The 20,302-nt window shown below is 39.6% G+C and overlaps 1 protein-coding gene across 7 annotated transcripts in view; it reads left to right on the top strand.

Moving 5' to 3' along the window:
* The window catches only part of PCCA (propionyl-CoA carboxylase subunit alpha), a 402,221-nt gene that overhangs the window by 107,469 nt on the left and 274,450 nt on the right, over window positions 1-20,302 (top strand). For all 7 annotated transcript variants that reach the window (XM_044913521.1, XM_044913520.1, XM_044913518.1 and 4 more), the window contains one exon: window positions 1,169-1,300. In XM_044913521.1, coding sequence (XP_044769456.1) covers window positions 1,169-1,300 — 132 coding nt within the window. The remainder of the gene's footprint in view (window positions 1-1,168; window positions 1,301-20,302) is intronic.

The raw sequence follows: 20,302 nt of genomic DNA, 5'->3' as shown, positions 1-20,302 counted from the left end.
ATCTCCTATACATTGCTTTTGTTGATTCCCTGTTCTCCTTCCACCTTCTGCTCTGGATGGGTTTAATCCTCTTGGCTCATAATGGCTGAGAGACCAATCCAACAACACACTGCAGTAGCTACTCTGGATAATATGCTTAAAAGGAGAATGAAGCTCCTCTCCCAAGCCCAGAGTCCTTTCAGGCACCAGGGCTAATAGATAGAATATGAGGCATAAAATACATGATTTATTCTTTATATCAACCTGACCAAAGGTCATGGGAGAATCAACAGTTCAGGGCCTAAGATGGTGCCCAGCATCCATTCTGGTTTTCCTTTTTTCATATTTAGCCTCCATTCTTTGCCTAGTAACCTCATCCTTCACTTCAGCAATCCTCACCTTTACTTCTCTAGACCATGCTCCATAGTGACACTGACTACATCATATTTTGCTCTCTCCCAGATTAGTTCTTTGGCAAAATTCATTAACATTTTGTTCATTATAATACTGTAAACACAGAGGGGTGGATCCATTGCTGGGGAACTAAATGTGATTGATACCGAAGAGTTTTTGTTGAAACTATAACTCTACCTGGTAAATTCCCACTATATTCTTGATTCATTTCTTGTAGTCACAAGGATGTAAACATTCTGTACTTTCTTTTGTCTATTTCCCTGAGGTTTAGTGATCACATTCCCTTGAATTAGTGGATATCCTGTGGTTTTCATCCATGTCCCCTACATTTAACTCAAAGCCTGGCACAGATTTGGTATTTAATGAAAAAGGACATTTGTGTTGAACCTAGGCAGTGTGCTGTAGGGTATGGAGAATGCAGAGATTTATAAGGTGTTTTAAAGGTGAACCTACTGTTTAGGTTAGGTGGCAGGATATTATATATAAATACAACACCACAGAAGTGGCTTTCCCAAAGAATACTGTTAATATCAAGCAGGAATTCTTCATTTGTTATTTTTCTTTGGCCCGACTTTGTTTCCTGTATCTTTGTGCACTTGTAGTATATACAACACTGTATATTTTAATGTATTGGTTCAAATCCTTTGCTTTTAAGTTGTTTTTGGTATGTAAATAATTAGTAAATATACATATGGGTTTTTCTTTTTATAAAGTTGTGACTGTATCAAGCACCATATTGTTTTTGTTACAGATTTCTACTTGTGTTTCTCCACAGGCAGCAGAAGATGTTGTTTTCATTGGACCTGACACACATGCTATTCAAGCCATGGGTGACAAGATTGAAAGCAAATTATTAGCTAAGAAAGCAAAGGTTAACACAATCCCTGGCTTTGATGGAGTAGTCAAGGTGAGAAACTATATACGTGTAATATACGTGTCCTTAAGTCAAACATTTTGTGAAAAGCATAAGAGAAAATGCAATTATTGCTAAATGCAATAATATAAATGCAAAATAAAATGCATGGTAAAATGCAAAAATATGCATGTGGAGGTTAAAATAAATCAGTGTTGTTTACACTGGATTATTCTATTTTTTTTTTTTTTTAAGATTTATTTATTTGAGAGAGAGAGAATGAGAGACAGAGAGCATGAGAGGGAGGAGGGTCAGAGGGAGAAGCAGACTCCCCGCCGAGCAGGGAGCCCGATGCGGGACTCGATCCCGGGACTCCAGGATCATGACCCGAGCCGAAGGCAGTCGCTTAACCACCTGAGCCACCCAGGCGCCCTATTCTATTTTTTTAAAGATTTTATTTTTAAGTAATCTCTGCACCCAACATGGGGCTCGAACTTACACCCCCAAGATCAGGAGTCGCCTGCTCTACCGACTGAGCCAGCCAACTGCCCCTAGATTATTTTAAATGGTATAAGTTAAAGGGAGCAAGAAGCCACTTAAGCATTGTATTTCATGATCAATTTTTTTTAATTGAACTGTCGTTGACACGTAATGTCTCATTAGTTTCAGGTGAACAACATAGTGATTTCACAACTCTATACATTATGCTCTGCTCTCCACAAGTGTAGCTACCATCTGTCACCATACAACCCTATTACAGTACCATTGACTATATTCCCTGTACTGTACCTTTTATCTCTGTGACTAATTCTGTAAGTGGAAGCCTGTATTTCCCCAATCCCCTTCTACCATTTACCCATCCCCCTACTCCCTTCCCTTTTGGACACTGTCAGTTTGTTCTTCGTGTTTATGGGTATGAGATTCTGCCTTTTTTTTCCTAAGATGTATTTATTAGAGAGAGAGAGAGAGAGAAAGAGAGAGAGAGAGAGTGCACACAGGTGGGGCGGGGGCAGAGGGAGAGGGAGAAACAGGCTCCCAGCTCAGCAGGGAGCCCGACGTGGGGCTGGATCCCAGGGTCCTGGGGTCATGACCTGAATGAACTGAAGGCAGGAGTTTAACCAACTGAGCCCCCCAGGCGCCCTGAGATTCTGCTTTTTGTTTATTTGTTTTTCAGATTCCACATATAAATGAAATCATATGCTATTTGTCTTTCTCTGACTTATTTCACTTAGTATAATACCCTCTGGATCTATCCATGTTGTCGAAAATGGCAAGATCTTGGTCTTTCTTAAGGCCAAGTAATAATCTGTGTGTGTGTGTGTGTGTGTGTGTGTGTGTGTGTGTGTGTGTGTGTGTCCCCTCTTCTTTATCCATTCATCTGTCGGTGAACACTTGGGCTGCTTCCATATCTTGGCTATTGTAAAGAATGCTGCAGTAAACATAGGGGTACATATATTTGAATTCATGTTTTTGTTTTCTTTGGGTAAGTACCCAGTAATAGAATAACTGTATCATATAGTATTTCTATTTTTAATATTTAAAGGAACTTGTGGGATGCCTGGGTGGCTCAGTCGGTTAAGTGCCTGCCTTCAGCTCAGGTTATGATCCCAGGGTCCTGGGATTGAGTGCCATGTTGTTGGGCTCCCTGCTTAGCGGGGAGTCTGGTTCTCCCTCTCCTTGTGCCCCTTCCCCTGCTCGTGCACTCTCTGTTGCGTGCGCTCTCTCTCTCAAATAAATAAATCTTAACAAAAAAAAAGGAACTTCCATATTGTTTTCCTCAGTGGCTGCACCAATTTGCATTCCCACCAACAATGCATGAGGGTTCTTTTTCCTCCACATCCTCACCAACACCTTTTATTTCTTGTCTTTCAGTTCTAGCCATTCTGACAGGTGTAAAGTGATGATTTCATTGTGGTTTTGATTTGCATGTCCCTGATAATTAGTGATGTTGAGCATCTTTTGATGTGTCTATTGGCCATTTGTATTGTCTTTTTTGGAAAAGTGTCTATTCAGGTTTTCTGCCCCATTTTTAATCAGATTATTTGTATTTTGGTATTGAGTTGTGTGAGTTCTTTATATATTTTGGATTTTAAACCCTTATTGGATATGTCATTTCAAATATCTTCTCCCGTTCAGTCATGATTAGTACTGACTCATACTTTCATAGGAAAAAACTTGGTGATTTAAAAATGTTCTCTTAGCTCTCTGGATTTCATTGAATGATGGTATGTATTTAACGTTTGAAACATTTTTTTAAAGTATTTTTTTTTTTTTTTTTAAGATTTTATTTATGTATTTGAGACAGAGAGAATGAGAGACAGAGAGCATGAGAGGGAGGAGGGTCAGAGGGAGAAGCAGACTCCCTGCCGAGCAGGGGGCCCGATGCGGGACTCGATCCCGGGACTCCAGGATCATGACCTGAGCCGAAGGCAGTCGCTTAACCAACTGAGCCACCCAGGCGCCCTAACGTTTGAAACATTTTAATGTTCTATGTGTAACTTTGTGTTGAGCTTCTGTCCATATGCATAAAACATAAATTATAAATGTGTTTCTGGTGGAAAGTGGTATAGTCCCTATGTAGACTTTAACTTTGTGATTTGAGTTAGTCTGCAAAAACTTTTCAGTGTTAATTATTGTTAGCTCTTGGGCTGGGCAGTTGTTTATTGTGCAGGAAACTTTCATGTGTTATAGGACAGTTAGCGAGCTTGGCCCTTATTAATATCCTCCATTTCTTGCCCATGCTTACCTTAATCTGTATTCATCCACTTTTTTCCCCTTCTGTCCTGTTACAAGGAAGAGGTGTTCCCATCCTCAGTAAAGCCAGTTCTTCTTGTTAGGTTCCAGATGTACCCCTTATAGCCTTCACGGGCTACAGTCTTTACGGATTATCTTTTCTCTCTTCCATGTCTTAAAAGTTGTCTTTCAGCTCCTTTCCATTACCCTTGCTCTTAAAAATTCTCAGTCAACAAATGTGCTAATCCCTGGGCTAAGTGGGAAGCATGTGGTGGTGATAAACAAGATGCCCATGATCCCTCACCACATGGTGCATCCAGTTTAGTGGAAAGAAATGTGGTCACCTAGAGCACAGTCACCCCTTGTCACTTTATAGCTGTCACCTTAGTCTCCCCTTTCATAGCCACAGGTCTTAGAAGAATTGTCCTTCCTTGCTTTCATTTCTGCACTGTTCACTTAATCATTAATCTACCATCGGCTGGCTTCTTTCCTCATGCTTATGGAAATTTCTCTTGCAGTGGCTACCAGCAACCTCTCCTTCTCAGTAAATTCAGTATATAATTTGTAATCCTGGTCTTTATCTCTTCAAAGCATTTGAGTCTCTTGGTCACTTTTTCCTTCTCTAAATATCTGCTTCTGGCACACTACTCAGTTCTAGTTTTGTTTTTGTATTTTTTGGCTTGTTTTAAATGCTCATTCTTAGTTTTCATGCTGATTGTTTTTCCTATCTTTGTTCTGTAAATGTGGTTTTATTTTGGATTCTGAGTAGGAAATGTTATTCTACACCCTCACCCTGGGGCAAGCTTACTCTTAGGGCTGACATCTCAAATCTATATATATTTATCTGTGCTAGATCTCTGCATGTGTGCGTGCCTCTTAAATAGTTTCGCTTGATGCCCCTAAGGCACCTTGAAAGTAACAAGTTAAAAGCTAAGCTCATAATTTTCTCTTTGATTAGCAATTGCCAATTAGCTCCATGCCCACCTGATTTGTGAAGTATTATTGGAACACAGCCATGCTCTTTTCTTTACAGATTGCTGATGGCTGCTTTTTTCCCTAGTGACTGAGTTGAGAAATGAGTTGAGAAATGAGACTGAGTTGACCATGTCGCCCAGCAAACCTGAAGTATTTGTTACTGGCCCATTCAGAAAATGTTTGCTGACTCCTGCTGTAAGCTTCTCAAACTGATTCTTTCCTGCCTGAGAAAGTGGTGGTATTTTCCACACTGTTTATCAAGCTAGAACCTTAGAGTCATTCTTGATAAATACTGCTACAGAGAATTCACCTATAGATGCTTTCTGATCCATTTACTTCTTTCTTTGCTCATGCTAACACCAAGTTCCAGCTTTCATCATCCAGTCTGGATTACTTTGTCAACCTTCCAATTGGTTTCTTTGTAGCCAGTCTTGGTCCCATCCAATTAACTTTCTTCTTTTTTTTTTTAATAAATAAAGATTTATTTATTTATTTTAGAGAGCGAGAGCATAAGCAGAGAGAGGGGGAGAGAATCCCAGTCAGGCTCCCCACTAAACAGGGAGCCGGATGTGGGGCTCGATCCCCCAACACTGAGATGATAACCTGAGCTGAAACCAGGAGTCAGAGGCTTCACCAACTGACCCACCCAGGCACCCCCCGCAATTAACTTTCAACACTGTAGCTTGAGTGACCTTTCAGAAATCCAAATTCAGTCCTGTGCCTGTGTTTGAAAACTCTTGAATGGCTACTAATTCAAATCCTTTAAATGGCTGGCCTTTGTTTTTCTCTTCAAACTGATAGTGTACCAGTTTATCCTTTACATTGTGTATGCCAACCATATATGACATCTTTCAGATTCTTGCAACTTCTGTACTAAATTCTGTCATGCATGTTGATCCTGCTTCTGTATCCATTCCTTATTGTCTTCCTCATTGTTTACATGTTGGTTTAAACATACATGCCTCACAGAGGCATAGGCCCTCTGCTGTATTTCCTCTTAGTACCCTGCACTTCGCGCATCACATTTTAAATCATTCATTCCTTCATCTACAAGTAAATATTTAAGTGCATACTATTTGTCCAATGTTGTTTGAAGTGCAATGAATAAAGTAATGAACAACAACAATAAAAAAATACCTGCCCTCATGGAGCTTATACTATAGCAGAAGGAGACAGACAATAAACAAATAATAAAATATATAGTACATGCTATGGTGGAACATGAGACAGGGAATGGGGGAAGGGAATATTGGGAGGGTGGTGACACAGGGCAAGTCATGTGGTTATCAGGAGGAAGAGCAAAGCATACTAGGCAGAAAGAATAACAAGTGTAGAGGTGTTGAGACTGAAATGTACTTGCTGTTCAACAGACAACCAGGAATCATGTGGCTTCTGTGATCAAAGGAGAGAAAAATCAGAGATGAGGTCATTGAAGGAAGATGTAATAGGGAGCTCAGATTTTATAGGCCTTTCTGCCCATTTTAATGATGGGTTAAGTGTGTACTTCCTGCACATGGTTGTAAACTCCCTGCTGGAAGGGACTGTATTCTTTTTGTTACTGCGTCACTTATACATGGTGCCTGGCACATAGTCAGTGCTCACTAAATACCTGTTGGATGGATAATCTTCTAGGAGATAAGTTTTACACATATAACCATGGTAGACACATTATCTGTCATTTAGGACATATTTACTAGGCATACCAAAGAAAGGAAAGCATAATGAAAAACCAAGAGAAAAAGTAAAACAGACAATAGAAATAGATTGACATATGCTGTAGATACTGGAGTTGATGATAAGAACTGTAAAATAAGTATGATTGATACGTTAAAAATTTTTCTGAAGGGGCGCCTGGGTGGCTCAGATGGTTAAGCCTCTGCCTTCGGCTCAAGTCATGATCCCAGGGTCCTGGGATCGAGTCCCGCATCGGGCTTCCTGCTCCTTGGGAGCCTGCTTCTCCCTCTGCCTCTCTCTCTCTCTCTCTCTCTCTCTGTCTCTCATGAATAAATAAATAAAATCTTTAAAAAAAAATTTTTTTTTTTTCTGAAGAAAGTGTGGAGAAAATAAGCATATAAAGAATTTCACCAGGGGCATCTGGGTGGCTCAGTGGGTTAAGTCACTGATTCTTGATTTTGGCTCAGGTCATGATCTCAGGGTCATGGGATTGAGTCCCACACTGGGCTCTGTGCTCAGTGTGGAGTCTGCTTGTCCCTCTCTCTCCCTCTGCTTCTTCCCCTGCTTGCATGCTCTCTCTCTCTCTCTCTTTAAAATAAATAAATAAATAAAAATTTAAAGAATTTCACCATGGAATTTGAATCTCTAATAAAATTAAATGGAAATTATTAACGGTAAATATATAGAAATAAGGACCTTAGATAGGTTTTTTTTTTTTTAAAGATTTTATTTATTTGAGAGAGAGAATGAGAGAGAGAGAGAGAGCGCACATGAGAGGGGGAGGGTCAGAGGGAGAAGCAGACTCCCTGCTGAGCAGGGAGCCCGATGCGGGACTCGATCCCAGGACTCCAGGATCATGACCTCAGCCGAAGGCAGTCGCTCAACCAACTGAGCCACCCAGGCGCCCAGGACCTTAGATAGGTTTAATAGTAAACTAAGTAGAATATAGGATCCATGTGTAGTGTAGATTAGTATTTCCTTCCTTTTGATGGCTGAATAATATTCCATAGTAGGAATATACCATTTTTTTTTTCTCCCCTTAAACCCATTCATTAGTTGATGGACGTCTGAGTTATTTCCATCTTTTGGTGATTGTGAATAATGCTGCTACAAACATTTGTGTGCAGGTGTTTGAGTATTTGTCTTGAGTTCTTTTGGGTATTTACCCAGGAATGGAATTGCAGGGTCATATGATAATTCCATGTTTAACTTTTTGAGGAACTCTCAGGCATCCAGACCTTGGTGTAATCCTCTCTTCAGTTTGGGTAAAACCTTGTGACTTGCTTCTCTAACTGTTAGAATATGGCAAAGGGTGATGCCATGTCACTACCTGAACTAGGTTATGTTAAAGGGCAAAGGTGATTGGCTATCATTGTATTAAGTTGCATTGTAGGGCAAAGTAATTGAGTGTTACTGCTGTGATATACTGCTTATATAATGTTTCATTATATAAGACTACATCTTAGGAAACTAGAGAACAGATTCTAATTTTTGACTTGATGACGTAAGCTGCCATGTTGAGGAACTCCACATGACAATAAACTACAGGCAGCTTCTACGGATCTGAGTTAGGGCAATCTCTGTCTGAGAGCCAGCAAAAGGATAGGGTGCTTAGTCATACAGCCACAAGGAAATAAATTCTGTCAACCATCTGAATGAGCTTGGATTTGTCCCCAGTTGAGCCTCCAAATTAAAAGGCAGTATAGCTCACACCATGACTGCACACTTGAAAGACTGAGCAGAGTATGACAAGTCTTTTCTTTAGTAGGCTGTCAACTGTTGGGTTTTAGTCCTTCTTTCCATTCTTGTTTTAGAGAGTTGTGTAAGTTCAGGTAGTGGTTTGGATGGGTTATTATGAACTGTGATCTATTTGGCCCCAGTGCTTCTGCCAGTATAATTTTACTTTTTTTCAAAAAGAAGTCTGGCTTTCTTGAGATCTTCAGTGTGGGCTTGATTTTAGTCACAAAGGTAGTAATGAGTCAGAGTCCAAATTAATTGTCTTGATGATGAATAGCAGAGTCCTCAGGAGTTCACACATGGGGTCATTAGGAGAGCATATGATCTGGAAATTCTGTTTGTCCTAAATATTCTTTCTCATGAAGTCAGTGGGTGTAGTGTCTTGTAGGGAGAAGATGACCTAAGCTGAAATCAGGAGTCAGATGCTTAACCGACTGGGCCACCACGGTGCCCCTCGAGTGATTGCTTTGATTTCTGGAGTGGGAACATCTAGTTTTATCTGTAAGACCACCAATTTATTCTGCATCTTATTCTGCTTTTGTTTTTGGGCTCTTTCAAAATTTATAGTATGGAATTAAAGATCTGTCTATGTGACTATTTCCATCCAGTTTTTACTTGTTTATAAAATTTTCTGTTTCTGGCTTAAGGCTACTCAAAAAAAGTGAGGAGGGAGCTGGGTCACAACTGCTTCGGTGTCTACTCCTGAATGCCTAAAGGTACTAAAGAGTCTGTTTCTGAGGTGCCCAACAGATGGATCATTTCTTTGCTAGCTCAACTAGATTAGAGTCCAACCTAGTTTCATAGGAAAGATTTTGATAGTAGCTTCCCAAGGACCTTTTCCATTATTTCCAGTTTTTCTAAACTTCTCTGGTTTCCTGTGCAATTAGGAGTCTGAATCACTCTCAGGTCTTCCTATTTTGCTCTTGTATCCAGTATTTTTTTTTTTTTAATCTCAGGTTCTTTTTTTTTTTTTTTTAAATTAAAAAAAGCTTTTTTAAAGATTTTATTTATTTATTTGACAGAGAGCTAGAGAGAGAGTGCACAAGCAGGGGAAGTGGCAGAGGGAGAAGCAGGCTGAGCAGGGGGCCCAGCGTGGGGCTTGATCCCAGGATCCTGAGATCATGACCTGAGCTGAAGGCAGACGCTTAACCGACTGAGCCACCCGGCGCCCCTTTTATCTCAGGTTCTTATTAGCGCTGTGAACCAATTCATGTAAATCTGGGGACTGCTAGATTATTTATACATTCCTCAATTTCTCTGTAAATTTCTGTCCAATCTGTATAAGCTTTGGAAAGCCTTTGGTAATGCTTCTTAGTTCAGAATGAGACCAAAGTTTTAATTTAGCCCTCAAGCTGGCCCTATTCTGACAGTAGCTTAATTTTAAAAGGTAATGTTGCTTTGAGGGTTTCTGGCCAGTTAGAAGAAAGAGGGAACAGGTCAGTGGAAGAAAGAGCAGGGCAGGAGCAAATGGAGGAAAACGGGATGGAGGAAAAGAAATAGCAGGATAAAGACCATCAGGTTTGACAGAGTTTTAAATTTTTCACATTTTTCATTTGGCTTTTCCTATGCTTTTCCTCCTCCCTATGAACTTTGTGTTTCCTGTGAATTTCATAAGGAAACAAATTTGGGGGACGCCTGGGTGACGCAGTCGGTTAAGCGTCTGCCTTCTGCTCAGGTCATGATCCCGGGGTCTTGGGATCGAGCCCCACATCAGGCTTCTTGCTCTGTGGGAAGCCTGCTTCTCCCTCTGCCTGCTGCTCCTCCTGCTTGTACTCTCTCTCTCTCTCTGGCAAATTAAAAAAAAAAACAAATTTGGAATCTGAGTTTCTTTTGGAAGCTTCCTCATTGTAATGAAAAAAAATTACAGAACATTAGGTGTTTGAGATTTTTACCTCCACCCACCCCAACAGGTGACTCTCAAATGAACCATTCATAATCAAAAGCTTGCAAAAGAGTCTATTATAATTTTTAATTATCCTAGGTGAGATTATGCCTTTTAGAAACATAAGAACATAAATTTGATTTCTGGATTTAGTAACTTTAAGGAGAAGTTGGCTTCAGAGAGAGCATAGACTTGGCCTGAGATGAACCCATGAGAATCTTGTAATAACATATCAAATATATTGTTTGTTTACCTCATGTCTTGGGCCCCCAACCTTAATGGTTGGCCATCTCTAATTGTAGACCTGACAATATGCAGTGCCTTGGTGGTTTAAATTTGGAGGGGAGATCTCTCCCAGACCCAGACTCCCATGGACAAAATAAGTCAAGACAGAAAATTCTCAAGTTTTGTCTGTCTGCTTTTACAGATTTTATTTATTTATTTATTTGAGAGAGAGTGAGTGAGAGCGAGGGAGCACTAGTGGAAGGAGGGGCAGAGAGAGAGGCAGACTCCCCGCTGAGAAGAAGCCCCATGTGGAGCTTGATCCCAGATCTCTGGGATCATGACCTGAGCCAAAGGCAGACGCTTAACTGACTGAGCACCCAGGTGCCCCTCAAGGTTTTGATACAGGTTTCAAAGGAAATTTTATCCTGTTTAGATATCAGTGTGATGAAATCTTCCGAATACATTGGCTTCTAGAGCTAGCATGATGGTGAACTTCTAGGTCCTATACTTGTCTTCTTCCATGTAAACTTTGTCTATGGACTTAGAAAATGTTGAGGATAATGTTGAGGATATTTTATTTCTAATAAGGAAGTCTTCCTTCAATAATAAACATTTTCAAATCTAATCATTCCTCATTCCTAAGTTTCCTAAAAAGGAAATTGGAGCTCTCCCCAAAGTGAGATTTTTCTCACCCCTGTGGTTGGGGACATCCCTGGGTGGGGGCTCAGTGGGCATCAGAGGAGCTCTGCAGGTTTTGAATCTAGGGTCTTTAACAGAACTTAGTGGAACCTCCCAGATTGCTCAAAGTGATGGTTATCTTTAAATGTAGCAGGTATAGTAAAGTTGGTTTTGCTTCCTCAAAGAGGTCATCTTTTCAGGGAGCCTGTGTTTGACAGTCTGCATTTGAATTTGCAACTGCTGTTAATTTGTAAAATAGGGATAAGTTGCAAGTAGAAGAAAAATCCACTTATCTTTTCAGTTTTGTCTCTTTGTATGCTTTAGGTGATTTTTAAGACCCAGTCATACTCTCACATAATGGCAGGTTCTCATTATGGGTGTTAACTTTAACTATGGTATACAGTTCTTGACACCTATTGTCTGAATTAGTTAAGCCCCAGTTGAACGTGCCGGTTATAGTTTTCAGATAAGCATTTAAAAATTTTAGGAATGCCGTTTCGTTTCGCTCATAAATTTTCATTCGGTTTTATTTCTAGTTTAATTTTAAGCGGAATTTGTGGCACACGTCAGGAGTGGGGCAGAGGGAGGAGTCACCACTGATGAATTCACTGCATTTGGCTGTGATACCTGTCAGCATTCCAACTTTGAGGGAAGTTCATTAACCTTCTCAGAGTTCCTGTTGCCCTTTACATTTCAGAGCAGAGTGTGGTAATGTATTTGAATGAGGTTGGTAAATTTCACAGTAGAGGCTTAAAATAGTCATTGTTTTTGTCACCCAATTAGCCGGATTTTAAAAACTGTACTCGTGCTTTAGCAGAAAGAACCAAGTAGTAACAACAAAAACCGGCATGAAGGGAATCATTTAAAAAACCAAAATAACAAAAAAATTGACAAGCTGTGTCCTAGTAAGTACAAAGTATAAGACATCGGTATCATTTTCTCCTGCTAAACCAAGAATGCCTCTCCTGATGGTGCCTAAAAGGCTTTATGTTTTTGAAAAAGGATTCAGTTCTGTTTACTATGCTGTTTTACAGTTACAAAAATGTGTACTAAAGTTTAGGAAGATTTGAAAGGATATTCAAACAGAGTCTTCTGCTTGACTTGGAGTAGTCTGGAAAACACAATCAGCTGGAACCCATTTCCTGAACCCAGGACTGTTGAAAGTTTTGCTTTACTTTACACAAGAATGCAGAATAGTTTGAGGATGCTTTTTGTGTACAGATAAGCTTTTACCCACAGTATATTGAAGCAGTGATTTCTGCCCCCCCCAGAACATTTGCTGATTTGTTCTAGAACCAGCTGAGGAAAGTAAACTCTTAAGTAGCTTCCCATGTGGATGAGTAGCAGGACTCTCATCCAGTGAGGATGGAATTCAGGGTGGGTACTAGGCTATATTGTAGCAAGTGAGAAAGGAGAGGTATGGTCTGAATCACTGTTGAAGTGAATTGGGTGTTTAGCATCAGGGATAACTATTTAAATATGCCTGTCCTTGTTAGAGTTTTTGCTTCCTTTCCCCGGCCTTCTTCCCTGCTCCCTGGCAACAAATAGTGCACAGATCCTCTGACCCGGTGGAGTGTCCTGGGGATGCAGTGCCTGTTTTGTTTGTTTTTTTTGCAGTATTGCAGTGCCAGTATTAATTCTGTGTTATAAGGGTTCAGAGGATGAATGATGACCATAAGATACCCCATCCAAAGACAGGCAGGCAAGGAACAGACTTGGGACTCTGTGGTGGCAGGCTGCCCATGTTATCACAGATTGCCAAGCGTACTGTGTGCCTTGTGTTGTTCCGGTGTATTTCAGCCCTAACTAATTCCATCTTCTCGACGACCCTATGAGAAGATACTGTTACTATCTCCATCTTAGAGTTGAGGAAACCAAATTCCAGGGAGGCACCCTGGGAGGTAACTGGCTCACTGTCGGAGAGAGCCAGTGTGGAGCCCATGCGTTCTGGCTCCAGCACCTGTGTTCTTAGTCACGTTGGACTTTGATGCCTCCCAGGTTGGGGGCTGAAGAGTGTTTAAACAAATAGGCTTGTAGAAAAGGCGCCCGATTTTTTTTTAGCTCCTTTTGACATTTTTATGATCTGTTTATTTGGTTATAGCAACATCGCCCATCCCTCCCATCATATTCTCTGTAAAACAGAATTTTTTTTACCGTTTTGCTCTTGGGTTAAATGATAAGAGCTCCTTTAAGGTAAGTTGTGCTGAAAAGAGATGGTTAGTGGTTCTGGTGCTGTTTTTGCTCTTTCTCCATTTCTGGAACTACTGCAACTATATGGTTTAATATTTACCTCATCAGTGTTCCCAAGTGCTCAGTAACTTCAGAACCAGAGTGTGGCTTCCTTCAAACTGGGATTATAGGCTGTGATTACAGAATGAACCACAGGGATTTGAATCAAAGCATATTGTTGGACCATTACTTTTTCCTGCTTCCTGATTTGAAGCCAGAGGAATATGGCTGCTAATACTTGGTTTCATTTGATTTTGTACTTCTCAGTGTTTTCTCAGTTGTATTAACTTTTGATATGAAAACAGAAATATTCTAAGTACTTCATTTGAAAATTGTATAAGGGCATCAGTAGCATCAGATTTGTTTTATTCCTACTGTTAAAATCTTTATATTTGATTTTTCTTTGATTTTCAGGGGATCGTTGTCCCACCTGTTAGAAATTTTCTTTTAAAAAATTACAGAATATCATTGAACATTTCTTGAATAGAATCTGCTGTCTTAATCGCTGTAGTATTTTCATATATTGTGTCGTATGTCATATAGTTAATAGATGAGGGGACTGTCTTAAGGATGTTCTAAGGGGGGGGCGGGGCGCCTGGGTGGCTCAGTTGGTTAAGCATCTGCCTTCAGCTCAAGTCATGATTCTGGAGTCCTGGGATTGAGCCCCGCTTTGGGCTCCCTGCTCAGAGGAGTCTGCTTCTCCCTCTCCCTCTGCTCTTCCCTCTGCTTGTGTGCGCGCACGCTCGCTCGCTCGCTCTCTCGCTCAATCTCTCAGATAAATAAATAAAATCTTAAAGTTCTAAGGGCTCCTGGCTAGCTTAGTCAGTAGAACATGTGACTCTTGATCTTGGGGTTATGAGTTCAAGCCCTACATTTGGTGTAGAGATTACTTAAAAATAAAATCTTAAAAAAACCCCCAAAAGTTAGTTCTAAAGCTAAGAATAGGTAGAATCAGTTCTGCTTTTTCTTCAAATATTGCCAAGTTGAATCTGTGAAGAAGTAATGATGTTTTGCTTAAAAGAGATTTTTTTATATAAACAAAGAGTGAAGTATATTTGGTAAAATAGAGTTTAAAAATTTTTAAAAATTTTGTTAAATTTGAATATCTGTTGTTTTCTCTTACATTTTAATATAATGTAAACTTGTGGCCCTTCAATTTAAAAAGTTATTATCCTATCAAGTTTGATCTTTTAACTGAGCCGCCTAGGTGCCCTTGATCTTTTAAACCAATGAAATATGCATTTAAAATTACAGTTAAGGGGGTGCCTGGGTGGCTGAGTTGGTTGGGCGTCTGCCTTCGGCTCGGTTGTGATCCCAGGGTCCTGGGATAGAGCCCCACATTGGGCTCCCTGCTCAGCCGGGAGTCTGCTTCTCCCTCTCCCTCTGCCTCTCTCCCTGCTTGTGCTCTCTTGTTCTCTCTGAAATAAATAAGTAAAATCTTTTTTTATTTAAATAGAATTACAGTTAAGATAGTACCTTTTTTTTTTTTTTTTTTTAAGAATAGGCTTAAAAAAAGTGGGTTCTGTGAAACCCACCCACGTTTCAAACATTTGAAGTTGCAGGCCGCAGTAAGAAAAGTGCTTGACTGAGGGTTAAAAGACAAGGAGGGTACATATTGGGCTTGGTTTTGCCCAGCAGCAGCGATATTTCATTGAGTGTGCTTTGTGTTAAAGTGAAGCAAAACCCAGGCCTATCTGGTTCTTGGGCTCCTGCTCTGAACTACCGTGTGGCACTTCCTTGCTATATATCACTTAGACTTGTGAATTTGAACAAGCCGCCACTACATCTCCTTGGATATAAGTTTATTCACTTCAAACACTGATGCTGTGGAGGTGAGCAGTTCTGTTGGCACTCAAGTAGATCATTTAGGCAACAGACTTGTTTGTGTGGAAGCTGATGGATAGTTGTTTATTCATTCAACAAATAATGTGTTGGTGTTTTGATTTGCTAAGCTCTGGGGGTTTCGTAGAGAGCAGCAGACCTAGTCATTGCTGTCATGGAGATTAAGTGACAGGGGCTGTCATAATTGGAGGACAGAGTGTAATCTGGTCACACAGCAGTGTGTGACCTCGTACACACCAGTGTAGGAGGACTGCAGTGGCTTTCTGGAGAAAGTCAGATTTCATTGAGACTTGAAGCACACACCCCTGAGTTTAAAATAGTAGTTTTTCTCTCCTCTAGACCACTGCTTCCTGACTAAACTCCTCACATCCCTCTTGCCTTTCTCTAAACTCTTCATTTGTTTATTGGTTCATTCAGTCTTTCATTCAGCAACAGCTGTTTACCGAACGATGACTACATACCAGGCAGTTCTAGGAATTTAAAACCTACCACTGAAGCAGTTAGAGAGTTTTGCTTTCATAGAACTTATATTTTAATGTGGTAGGGAGATGCAGAGGGTAGACAGTACTCAAAATAATAAGTAAATTATACACCCAAATTCTTCAAAATGCAGCCATAGTGAGGACTCTTCATTTTCTTGCTCTTAGGCTGAAGTGCAGCCCTGTTCCACTCTCTGCTTGGCTCACTGTTCAGGCCCCAACCCCCTGACTCTGTTCCACCACACTTTCATTTGTCAGGTCTCTTTCATAGTAGCTGCATCTGAAAAGTTTCCTGGAATTCTATTTTTGAATTAGAGATTCCCTATTGTCACATGCCCTCTTCACCTTTTCTGTGTAACATGCATCTCGGTAATGGTTTCTTTGCTGCTGTATAATCATTTAAGGGCCTGCCTTTTCCACCACACTGTAAATTACATGAAGCCTGGGATGGTGCCTTTCTTGTCCCCTTCTGTCTTCAGGGCCTGGTATTGGCATATAGGCCGGGGAGCTGGAGAATGCCTGGTGGGCTTAGGGGTGGGAAGGAAAGTCAAGGTAGGGAGGAACTGGGGACGAGACTGGTGGTGCAGGCAGGATCAAGAACACCAAGTAAAGGAGTTCAAATTTGGTTCTCAGGCATTGTGGAGGCATGAAAAGTTTAAACAGGTTTTGGGAACACTAGTTTGTTTTGGTAACATTTAATGTCCTAGAAATCATTAATTAGATAGTTTGAGTCACACCCTCAAGCGTGGTGGATTTAATTTTTAAACTGTGAAAGTAATATGAAGTATGAAATTTTGATCTTAATGGTAAAAAAGTTAAATATGTACGTAAGTGTCTGCAGCAGTAAGTCAAAGTTCCCTCTTTCCTAACTCTTAATCCTACTTTGAAGCAGTAACTCAAGCTGAGGTTTTTGTATATGTGCATGCATAAGCTTTTATGAGCATTCCTAGGTGTTTTTCTGTCTTAATGTAGATAAGGTCATACTACTTTTTAAAAAAGTATTTATTTATTTATTTTGGAGAGAGGGTGGGTAAGTGGGGAGAGGGAGGTGGGCAGAGAGAGAGAAACTCAGGCAGACTCCCTGCTGAACGGGGAGCCCGACGTGGGGCTCAGTCTCACACCCATGAGATCACAGCCAGAGCCAAAACCAAGAGTCAGACGCTCAACCAACTGAGCCACCCAGGCACCCCCACATATGACTCTTAAACAAAAAGACAACCCAATTTAAAAATGTACAAAGTGTTTGAATAGACATTTCTCTGAAATGGCCAATAAGCACATGAAAACCTGTTCATCACGATTAATCATAGGAAAATTCAATCAAAGCCTCAATGAGATACCACTTTAAACCACTGGGGTGGCTGCAGTAGAAGATTAGCAAGTGCTGGCAAAGATTTGGAGAAACGAGAACCTTTATACACTGCTCATGAGAATGTAAAATAGTGCAGCCACTTTGGAAAACAGTTTGGCAGTTCTTCAAAAGGTTAAGTATAATGTTACCATGTGACCCTGTGATCTCACTCCTGGTTATATATCCAAAATATATATGTCCACTCAAAAATTTGTACACAAATGTTCATAGGAGCATTTTTGATAGTAGCCAAAAAATTAAAAACAATCTAAATGTCCATCAGCTGATGAATGGATTAAAAAAATGTGGTATATCCATACAAAGGAATAATATTTAGCAATCAAAGGATAATACTGATACATATAAAAAAAGATAAGGTCAAACTATATATATCATACTATATATATTCTCCTACAATTCGCTTTCCCCCACAGTGCGCACTATATTTGATGTATTATGTATTCTTAGAGTGTAGGAGTTACCTTCCTAAACCCAGTCCTCATTCCCCGGCATAGAGCCAAGGCATTTGGAACTCTGTGCTGAGTCCCGAAAGGTCCTGCAGGAACAGGCCAGGCCTTCCACTGGACTTCATGCTGTCATTTTCTGCCACTTGCTTTTTGTCTTCAGTTTTCATCTCATGGACTCAGTTTCTAGAACATGGGAAATACCTTCTGAATTTGGGTTTTTGTTCATGTTGTTCCTTCTGTTTAGACTTCTTTCACCCTAATCTTCCCATGGCAGTGGTGGTTCTCTTCAGGCTTTAGTTTACATTTTTACTTTAGAAAGACCCTTTCATTTTTTTTCTTTATTTAAAAAAAGTATCAAGTAATCTCTGCCTCCATCGTGGGGATCAGACTCACAACTCCAAGATCAAGAGTCACATGCTGTACTGATGGAGCCAGCCAGGTGCCCCCAGAAGGACTCTTTCTTAGTAGTGTATTTACAACATGTTCTCTCTGTCTTCCTCTGTACCTTTTGTTTCCATGTAACATTTGTATCAATTCTCAATTGATTTGTTTGCTCTCTTTCCGTTTCCCTTACTTAAAGAAGGCTGTAAGTTCCACGAGTGCAAGAACTATTTCATGTAGTATCATATATGGGTCAACTTCATCTTTTTAAAGACTATGGCATATTCCATTTCATGTATGTATCCTTTTGGTACCAGTTCCTTATTGAAGGCCTTTAAAATTGTTTTTCTGATTTTCTTACCAAAGCACCAGCAATAAATGAAAAACTCTCTCTCTCTTCCATGTGCATGAAGTTGCTGGATTGAACGATTTAGGTCTTCAAACTTTTGATAGATACTAACAATTCTTAAAAAGCTGGTACCCTTTCATATGACATCAGTAGTGAGAGTCATGTCTGCTTACCTTCAGGCCTTCACTCCTGCCTGTTGGCAGACTTTGGCAGATCGACTGTGGTGTCTCATTGTTTTCGCTTGTATGCGTATTAATTATGACTAAAGTTGAACATACTTCATACATTCTTTTGGATTTCTTTTTATGGAAACTTCTCATTTAATCTTTTGACCATTTTTCCTGATAATTGTTGATCTTTTTTCTTGTTGATTCAAGGCTTTTTATTAAAAAATGTTTTTCTGTCTGTAGTCTTATAGGAAAGTTATACTGTGTGATATATCATTGCCATTGAATTTGGAACTGTATGGGGCTTTTCATCTCTTTATATAGCCTGATAATAGCTAAATGTGCTAAAAGAACAGATTAGAGATGAGTGTATTTAATAGTTTCTTTTTGAAACTGGTAATAGTTTTTAAATGTCTAATATATAATATGTCCTGAATAAAATATCTTGGGATAAATGAGTGACAAATGTAAAATTACTTTTTAGTGAAATTTGTTTTTCATAGTAGGAAATATTTTTTTCTTAAGAGTTTCCAGATAAAAATATAGGTTGCCCAGTTAAACCTGAATCTTAGATAAACAATGATTTTTTTAAAAAGTATGTCCCAAATATTGCAAGTATGTCCCAAATATTATATCATAGTAAGGAAACGTGACATATTGATTAGTTAAAAGACAAGATTGCTTTGTGGCAGTTTATAGAAGTGTGGGATTTGTGGCAGTCAAAAACATTTTTTAGAAGTTCTGCTTTGTGTAAATAGATCTCTGTATGTCCACGCATAAATATGATTAATGAATTCTGTGAATTATCTTTTAACATTTGCGTCTTTGTCAGTTCTCTCAAGGTAACAGACTTTTGTGACAGCAGTTTATTTTCTCTCCCAGTATATTTTGCAAATACACTATTACACATTTGAAAGAAAAGACATGTTAAAAGTTTCCTTTTAGGCTCCTTATAATCCAGCCTCCATCAGCCAGTGCTCTTCCTGTATTTTGTTCGCGAGGCACTAATTGTCCGCATTTGGCAGGTTTAACACTTCCTGACAGAGAGGCTATTAAGGGGAGGTATTCTCCAATAACTGTCACTGGCTTGAACAAAGAACCTTCAAATTCAATGTGTGGAAACCACTAACATTCTTAAATGACCCTTTTCATGGATTTTTATCCCTTTAAGCTAAAATTTGGAGAATGTAGGGTCAGCGAAAACAGCAAGGTGTAATAAAGCAGTAAACCTTGATTTTTGGGAGAGTAGAGTGGGAGGTATAGATTTATCTCTGACTTGAAAACAATTGTTATTTGGAAAATCTCATTAGCAGATGTGACTGCTTGGAGTAAAAAAAAAAAAAAAAAGACTTAAAACTGATGTCGCTTTCAGGACCGCTTTGAACTTAACAAGCACCTATTTGTGGAGCAGACTGGCTAATGAAAGGAAATTAAATTTTTCTGACAACTTCCCCTGCCAACCTCCTTATTCAGGGGATGTTATTAGGTACTGAAGACTTTTTAAGGAAGATTTTTTTTTTTTATTAGACATAAATGAACCAGTTATAAACATCCCCCTCCCCTCCTTTTGGGGGAGGATTCTGACATGGTTACTCTACATTTTTAAATTACTAGCTTAAAAGCTTACAAAATACCAGGCTTCGCTTTAATATTTTAAAGCAATTTTGCCAAAAAGTCAGGCATTCTCACTAGCTAATGGTTTCAAAACATTGTCATTTCTTGTGTAGTTTACATCTCTGAGTTGTAAAGAAAAGCCACATTTACTAGGGAGGCTTGGATTTAACACCTTTTCAGCTTTCGCCTTATTGTTCCATGGGGAAATGTATCCAGAGTGTCCTGTGCTCATGTGTTAGGTGAGAGTTAATGATCAATGAAATGGTTTAGATT

Source organism: Neomonachus schauinslandi, chromosome 3 (assembly GCF_002201575.2).
Source record: "Neomonachus schauinslandi chromosome 3, ASM220157v2, whole genome shotgun sequence".
NCBI lineage: Eukaryota > Metazoa > Chordata > Mammalia > Carnivora > Phocidae > Neomonachus > Neomonachus schauinslandi.
Note: the sequence above shows the minus strand (reverse complement) of the source record. Positions and strands in the feature narration are given on the sequence as shown.